The 8868-nt window shown below is 43.7% G+C and overlaps 1 protein-coding gene across 1 annotated transcript; it reads right to left on the bottom strand.

Moving 5' to 3' along the window:
* Window positions 1-4597: 4597 nt before the first annotated feature.
* CLDN2 (claudin 2) lies at window positions 4598-5290 on the bottom strand (the record flags this gene model as incomplete). Its single annotated transcript, XM_081277955.1, has 1 exon — window positions 4598-5290. The coding sequence occupies one exon, from the start codon at window positions 5288-5290 to the stop codon at window positions 4598-4600; it is 693 nt and encodes a 230-aa protein (XP_081134081.1).
* Window positions 5291-8868: the final 3578 nt, after the last annotated feature.

Genomic DNA, 8868 nt, shown 5'->3' with positions numbered 1-8868 from the left:
ACAGAAGGCAGAATTTACATCGTTTATCACCCTCACAGCTCTTAGCACATTGCCTAACACAAAGGAAGAGTTCAGTTTGTGTGGGCTGGCTGACTGTCTGGCTAAAGGGCTGACTGAGTGGCTATTTGGCCGGCCGAAGGTCTCTCAAAAAGTTGGAGCTTGCCTTTCCACTAGGAATCCAGTTTCAGTCTCCCGAGCTCCATTAATGATCACGTAGCCATGGGTCACTAGGGCCCCAAGGGAGAGAAAAAATGAGTCACACTATTATCAGAAGAATGGAAGTCAGAAACATCTGTCCTTGTGCAAGGGTTGAGCCATGAGGTAGGGGAATAAACACAATGACCTTCACTATACCTCCAGGTCTATGGTTTATCTAAATTACTTTATAATGGAAGGTAATGGTGTTAGCTGATAGCTGGTCAACTTGGGCCCAGACTTGGGAAGATTTCTAGGAAACTATTTAGAGCAAGGCTTTTCTTATTCAACCAGCCAAGGGGATCAGTGGCTCTGTCAGGTCTGCCCTGGTTTTTCTAGTTGATGATGAAATTCTATTTTCTTCTATTGAAATTTCCCAGATTTTTTTTTTAAGAATGTGATCTTTTTTTTGAGAGAGAGATTTTTTTTTTTAATATTTGTTTTTTAGTTCTCGGCGGACACAACATCTTTGTTGGTATGTGGTGCTGAGGATCGAACCCGGGCCGCATGCATGCCAGGCGAGCGCGCTACCACTTGAGCCACATCCCCAGCCCAAAATTTCCCAGATTAAGAAAGGTCGCAGGAACCCCCAGTCCAACCCCACACTAAGACAAAGGGAAGCTCTATGCCCTTTTTCCCTCACAAACCCTTCTATTCCAGAAGTGGACAGGTATAGGGAATCTGCAAGAATTTGAAGAGCAAAAGGCTCTCAAACACCTTCTGAGACTGGAATCTCAGATCCTAATGCCATGGAAGGAGTTTCCAAGCTTATATTCAGATGGGGCACTAACACCATTCTGTAGCTTGAGCGATTTTATTCACTCTCTAGACCTCCATTTTGTCTCCTGTGAGAGATCTACTTTGCTGAGGTATTTGAAGGATGCAGTGAAGTTGGTAGCTCTGAAGGTGCTTTGGTTGCCAGTGAAGGGTCATTAGAGCCCCTTACCAGACTGCTGCCCACACAGCTCAGCAGAGTCAATAAGGCAACCCCTTCTTTCAACCTCTTATGAACCCTAATCATGTACTTTGGGATTCCTGGTGCCAGACCAAAAACATGACTTCTTAAGCTTTTCTCCAAAGATCTCTCCCTCTCCCCGTATTCCCACCTGCTTCCATTCCCTCTAAATAGGCTTGAATGTTGTGGTTCTAGCCTTTGCAACAAAAAGTCCCACTTAAGAAGTGCAAGGGTAGTGCCATAATAGGCTCCTATGAGCTGAGGACCCCTAGGTTCAGGGTCTAGTTAAGCTAAATCTCAAGAGCCCCATTATTATCAATGCTGTCCTAGTTAACAACACCCTTATGAATTAGGCTTGGTTAATTCCCAAAGAGGCTGAATGGCCTCCTAGATTCCCATACTTCCCATATTTAGGGTAATTGGAACTGAGATGCTGTGTCTTATTGAAACATAAATCTGGCATTTCCTTGGTGGGACAATTAGTTGAGCCCAGCTTGGCCAGTTGGCCAGCATGGCAGGAGGGGAATTTCCATACCTGATGAAGTCCTGCTTTTCAAGATCACCCTCATGGGAGACTAAGAGAGTATTCATACCCCCATTGTTACCTTGCTAGCTTTAAGTTATTTTCTTCAGGCTCCTTGGAGACAGTTGTTAGGCTCTTTCTATTGGCCCTGAATACTGTTGGATCAGCAGGGTCTTATTTTGGGAATTAGGAGACTGGGGCACTAACACTAGCTGTGTGGACCTGGGAAAATTTTTATACCTGTGTCGGCCTTATTTTTCCCCTCTGCCAAATGGAGATTGTGAGATCTATTTCATCCTCTTCATAATGGTGGTTAAAAGAATGAAAGGAAGGGGCTGGGGTTATGGCTCAATGGTAGAGTGCGTGCCTCACGTGTGTGACACACTGGGTTCGATTCTCAACACTGCATATAAATAAATGAATAAGATAAAAGTCCATCAAAAACTAAATAAATAGGGCTGGGGATGTGGCTCAAGTGGTAGCGTGCTCACCTGGCATGCGTGTGGCCCGGGTTCAATCCTCAGCACCACATACAAACAAAGATGTTGTGTCTGCCGAAAACTAAAAAAATAAATATTAAAAAATTCTCTCTCTCTCTCTCTCTCTCTCTCTCTCTCTCTCTCTCTCTCTCTCTCTCTCCTCTCTCTCTCTTTAAAAACAACAAAAAAAACTAAATAAATATTTTTTAAAAGAATGAAAGGAATAAGTACATAGCCATTTAGTAGATAACTTAAATGAAATAACTGTTCCAAAAAGGCAGCAGCTCTGGCCAAGATGGTTAGTTTCCTTGGTGAGGGGCATTGTCATATTTTCTAATTATTTCCAGTAAAAATATGGAATTTTCTATCTAACCTCAGGGACAAAGTCCAGCTTCCACCCTCCCCACCCCTTGCCCCAATTTCTTCTAGTCACATGTACCCAGTTTGGATCCCTTTTAATCAATAAAACAGTTACTCAATCAAAAAGTGTTTATTGATCACCTATTGTGTGCCCAGCACTGTTACACATAGTCTGGGGTGTACAAAGAGGTCTAAGATATAGCTACAAGTGTTTACAATGTGCTTTTGAGATCAGATACACACACACATAAACACACAAACACACACACACACACACACACACACACAAAACTAACAACCAGAAATTGTGAATGATGAGCATCAAGAAGCAATTTGTACATTGGGGGTTGAAGGAAGGAGGGGAAAGAGAGGGATGGAGTGGTCAGAGAAGGCTCAATGAAAGAGGTGGTGCTGAGCAAGTTCTCCAAGCATGGGGAGGACTTGGCTATCAGAAGAGGACTTCCAGGTCAGTGAACAACTTGAACATAGTAAGAAGGTGAAAACATGAAAGCATGTTACAGACCATTAATGGGCTCCTTTTGCTGGCACTGAGATTTGGGGAGGTGTACTGGATTTCTTCCAAAGGTGGTCATAGCAAACTGGTGAGGAAAAATGTCTCCAGTTTATGACCCCCCACCAACTCCAACTCCAGGAGAATTGGAGCATTCTCAGAAGCTTGGATGTGGAACTGTCTGCCTGGGAACCATTTTATACACTTGTGCCTCAACTGCAATCCCAGTTCTCATTCAGATCATGGTCACAACACCTTGGGCATATATGTTCCACACTGCAGCATTTGAGTTTCTTTGGGATTATCTTCTGATGGATGGTGAGGAGGATAGGAAGGGTGACAAAGGACCCACCTGGTGTTGGGTTCTTTCAGAGGCTCTATAGTGCTCTGTGAGCAGACCCCATGCAGGGGGCTGGTCTCAGCCCTTTGGGCTGATTTTCTGTTAGGTCTGAAGACTTTCTGGGAGGCTGCCTCTTTTTGGCACAGTAGAAATACCCAGTGGAGTTACCACACATGTCCAACCAATTTCTTAGATACCAAAATTCTTATTCTTTTTTGGCCAGGGTCAAGAAGTAGTGTCTTGCTCAGTCTCCCACAGCTTTCCTGTTGTCATCTCCCAGCCAAGGACCAGTTCTTGAAAAACTGGTTTATTGTTCCTCAGGAAACCATTGTCTATGGCCCTTAGCCTTGTGGTTTAGACAGGAAGCCAGGTCAGGTGCCCCAGAGGGAGGCAGAGTCTTTGGTGAAATTTGAAACTGCAGTTTCTGAAGCAGTTCCTCAGTGGAGTCAAAGTTAGCAGCTGCCTTGAACTTTCCACCATATCTTTTTTCCTTGTCCTTCCCTCTAGCTATGGGCTTGATCCTTAACACACATATGTGAAGGAATTCTGGGAAGTGCCCTGGGAAAATGGTTCTGGCTTTTGGTTCCAGGCTGCTTTCCTTTCCTCCCATCCTGCACCCAGTTGCTTTCCATTCCCTGGACACCATAGGATGGCCTTCTTTCAGTTCATGCACAAACCAGCCTGGACACTCTGGAGTTATAACAGGAGTGGGTTGGAGGCTCCAGGGCTCATTGCTGACCAATCAGTTTCTTTGGAAGGTGGTTTGAGAAGGAGGTTAGAGCGATGCCCATATAAGCCACCATTCCTTCTTCCCTCTATCCCCCAGCAATGAGCTAAAAGCCAGCCAGAGAGACATCTTTGATCACAGAGAGGGTCAGTCAGTGGGATGTGATTAGTAGGTTTGGGGATGGATTTCCACATAAACCAAAATATAGGAAGGAGCCTCTGGGGCCTGGTCAAAGGTAGGGAGTGGGATTTGGAGTTTGAGGTTGAGGACTTGGGGTGGGGGAAAAGGTGAAGGATATAGGCTGGCTTGGCGAGTATACTTGGCAATTCAACCTGCATGCTGCCATACCAGCTCCCATGTCTGCCTTTTGCTCCATCGAATAGCCAAAGTCAGTCTATCCTCAGCAGCACCTTCTCACATGATCCAGTGGCAATGTCCCTCTCCTGTGCCCCTGGGGGCACTGTCCCCTGGTTTCACAGACCCAGCCACCCCCTGGCCCCAGGTTCTTCAGACATACCCTGTCAGGCTGTAGGAGTTGAACTCACTCTTGGCTTTGGGCGGTTGATTAGGCCTTGGAGAGCTCCTTGTGGCAAGAGGCTGGGCCTGGTAGCCATCATAGTAGTTGGCATGATTTCCCTGGGATGAGCAGGAAAAGCAGAGGATGATTCCAGCTATCAGGGAGAACAGGGAGGAAATAATGCCCAAGTAAAGAGCCTCTCCAATCTCAAATTTCATGCTGTCAGGCACCAGTGGTGAGTAGAAGTCCCGCAGGATCCCATGAAGATTCCAGGCAACAGGGATGAAGCCCAGGAGGCCTCCAAGAATGAAGAAGACTCCACCCACTACTGCCACTCTGTCTTTAGCTCGGGATTCCTGGCAGAAGACTGTGCATCTCATGCCCACCACAGAGATAATGCAGGCCAGTGAAGAGATTGCACTAGATGTCACCATCATGGCCTGGGCAGCCTGGATGTCAGCGGGCAGGCCTAGAAGAGTGCTGTAGATGTCACACTGGGTAATGCCTGTGCTGTGTGTGGCACACTCCATCCAGAGACCCTTGGAGAAGCCGACTGCTGTCACAATGCTGGCACCAACATAAGAACTTGTTCGCCAGCTAGGAAGCAGCATGGCAATCAATGTGCCCAGCAGCCCCAGAAGGCCTAGGACGTAGCCCACAAGTTGGACGCTAAGAGAGGGCATGGCAGACCTCTCAGCAGAAATGTCTTCAGGGCCTATTCCTTTGTCTTCTGGCTGCAGAACTCGATCCTTGAATCCTGGCCTCTAATCCTTCATTTCAAGGTGTCTTTCTCAGGCTGACTTCTCTCCTCCTTACAAGTGTCTGTGGGCGGCCACAAGCAGGCTCAAGAAGGCATCTAGAAAACCTAAAAAAAAATCCATAAACCAGATTAAATATTGACCAGAAGCTTATGAGAAACCAGAAAATGCTGAATGCCTTTTGACCTTTGTTATCTTTAGAAATAACACATGAGAAAGGAAAAAAAAAAACTTTGAAACTGGAGCCAAAATGTCATCACCTCCTGCGTAGGCACATGCCTTAGGTTGGCAGTTGGACAAAGGCAGGGGCCAGACAGGTGGCTATTTCCGAGAAGGTAGTGATGGCAGTGGCGGTTATGGTGGTTGCATTAACTCCACTGCTAGTCTCCAAGGACTGCTGTTTAATGCATTGCCAAGCAACAGTGCCAAAGGGCCCCACAATTGCAGACTGAGGCCAAATTCCAGGGGACTGGATCAGGACGAAGAGGTCCTAGAAATGTAGCCTTGGACTCCAGCTTGTTAGAGGTTGCTTGAATCTCTAAAGACTTAGAGAGTAGTGGCCTGAATCATCCTGCCCACAGCAAAAATCTACTCCAGGGCAGATTGGGACAGGAAACAGAACTTTTGCCTATACTCTGAGAGTTCAGGTCTTCCCAGCTTTTCCCAAAGTCCTGTCTGTGAGGCTGGCCTTAAGCTCCTGCAAGTATAACACACCAGATATAGCCTGTCTGTTCTCCTATTAGATGCCCCCATCATCAGTCTCTCAGATGATGTGGGAGGACTCTAGAGAAAGATTGTTCCAGATCCTAGGTGGATCCCTAAAGTTCCATGAACTATCTGTTAGGGGCTATAGGATAGAGGAAAGGGAAGCTGCTTTAAAATAGAGGGCTTTATAAGAGGCAGGCATCTGAACCAATCCTTTGGACCCTCAGAGCTGCACAGGATTTTGCAGTGTTCAGGGAGTCTCCACTCTTTCCAAGGTTCAGGACACTAAGGATGAAGGGTACATCCTTTTCTATCCTCTACAAGATCCTTCAGCGCACTAATTCTTCAACTCACTACAATCTGGCTATTCCATTTTAGCCTTCTTCAAATTTTCTCCTTCCCTACTCATTTCTTAAGTGTATTTCTGCGAAGTTCATTCTTTTCTCAGTCAACATTCTACCACTGAGCAAACACATCTACCCCTATGACAATCTATTACCTATCCATTGGGACTCCCAAATCTGATTTTCTAATACAGACACTCTTGACCTGCAAAACTAGCAGAGGAATCCTCTATTCAAAATTTCCACAGGAGAATTTCATAGGCACCTCAAATCTGGCATGTCCAAAAGAAAACGCATTACTTCCCCTGTTGCATGTTTCTTCAAACAGTTATCTGGATCTCCTGTGGTCATTGAATAATACCTCTTTCCATCTCCTTATACCAGAACAAAATCCTAGAAGTGATCCTTGATACCTTTCTTATTCTTATCCTCTGCATCTAATAGTTACTATGTCCACCAATTCTATCTCTTGAATATCTCTTGAATCCATGACTCCCCCCACCACCTTTATTTTCATTTTCACTGCTACTTCCTAGTATAGGGTTTCATCATTCTATCTCACCTGGAAGCAACAGCTTCCTAACTGGTCTTACTTACAATCTTGCCTCTTCCAATTCATTCCCCACATTGTTGCCAAGGTGATCTTTCAACACATTAATATGATCAACTCACTACTCTATATAAGACATTCCAATGGCTCCCTACTGGTTAAAAGATGAAGTCCAAAGTCGTTTGTATTCCATGACCTCCCAAACTTCACCTCTTGCCATTACCTTGTTAAACTAATTTTTTCTCAGCTCCTCAATCATGTCAAATGATCTTTAGCTTAAAAGTTTTAGTACAGGCTGTTGTATGTAGAATGTTATGCATTTTCCTTCTCTGTTTAGTACTTTCTCATCCTTTAGGAATTAGCTCAGATGTCTCTTATTCTATGCTTGGTCAAGTACTCCTTCTCTATATTCTTATATTATCCTGTATTTCTTTACTTCAATTATCACCATCCTCATAGCAATAATAATAATACTTTAGTGTTTCTCATGTAATGATTAATAAACATTTTACATGTGTTAGCTCACTTAATCATCACAATCTTTTTGTGGTAGGTACCAATAATACCTACTGAGGAAACCAAAATAAGGATAGTACTTTGCACACTATATTGTAATTTCGTATTTAAACTCTTATTCTCTTTGTTAGTCTGCAAGCAACTTGACAGCAGAGACTACATTTGATGTATCTCTATCTCAAATATCTTACACAGTGCTTAACTTAATGCAGATATTCAAAAATATCTTCTTTTTAATTTTGTTTTAGTTGTTGATAGACCTTTATTTTATTTATTTAGTTATATGTGGTGCTGAGAATCAAATCCACAGCCTCATGCATGCTAGGCAAATGCTCTACCACTAAGCTACAAGCCCAGGCCCAAAAATATCTTCTTAATGAAAGAATAAGAGTGGTAAAGAGGTTTGAGGAGGTCCATATGACTATAAAAGACAGATTTTCAAAATGAGTCAATGACATTGAACTATAATGGTTACAAAGTGCTCCCCAATGTTGGGAAAAAAGATTTAGATGAAGGATATCAAAGGAAGAAAGGAGTAAATACAATAGGGGGAGATGGGGAAACGGGCAAAAAACAGTTTCATATACACATGCACACACACCTATATACATATGCATGAATGTATGTATATGTGCAGACTCATTTGTTGAATATCTTATCTTTTAAATTCAATTATAAACAGGGGCTGGGGATGTGGCTCAAGCGGTAGCGCGCTCGCCTGGCATGCATGTGGCCCGGGTTCGATCCTCAGCACCACATACCAACAAAGATGTTGTGTCCGCCGAGAACTAAAAAATAAATATTAAAAAATTCTCTCTCTCTCTCTCTCTCTCTCTCTCTCTCTCTCTCTCAAAAACATTTAAATTAAATTATAAACAATTTGAGGGTGAAAAAAAAACTTCTCTTGTGCCTCTGCAGCATTGGCCACATAGTTGATAGTCAATACAATTCATCAGTGTCCGATATGATGTTGCCAGTGTTGATACAAAGCAGTGCAGAACAGGAACCAATAATTTGATGAACTTTGTCACTTTCGGTTGTGACACTGAGCAATTTCTTTCCTGGCACTTATTTTCTTGAAGACATTAGTGGTTTTTGTTTTGTTTTGTTTTGTTGTACTGGGGATTGAACCCAGGACCTTGTACTTGCTGGACAAGTACTCTACCACTGAACTATATCCCCAGCGCTCTGGCATGGTTATTGTTAACTTGCATTGAGTTGCATTTATCCCAATCATGATGAGCATAACAGTGAGGCTTTCAGTGCTGCTTGGTGATCCTAATTTTCCCTGGTATGCATTCTACTTCAAATATTTACCACTCTTTTTAAAGCTCCCTACTCTGCCTTCTCCCCATGAAGCTATTACCTTCTTTCTTGATCAATCTCTT

Source organism: Spermophilus citellus, assembly GCF_964194105.1.
Source record: "Spermophilus citellus genome assembly, chromosome: X".
NCBI classification, from domain to species: Eukaryota; Metazoa; Chordata; class Mammalia; order Rodentia; family Sciuridae; genus Spermophilus; species Spermophilus citellus.
This window is presented reverse-complemented; position numbering and strand designations above follow the sequence as displayed.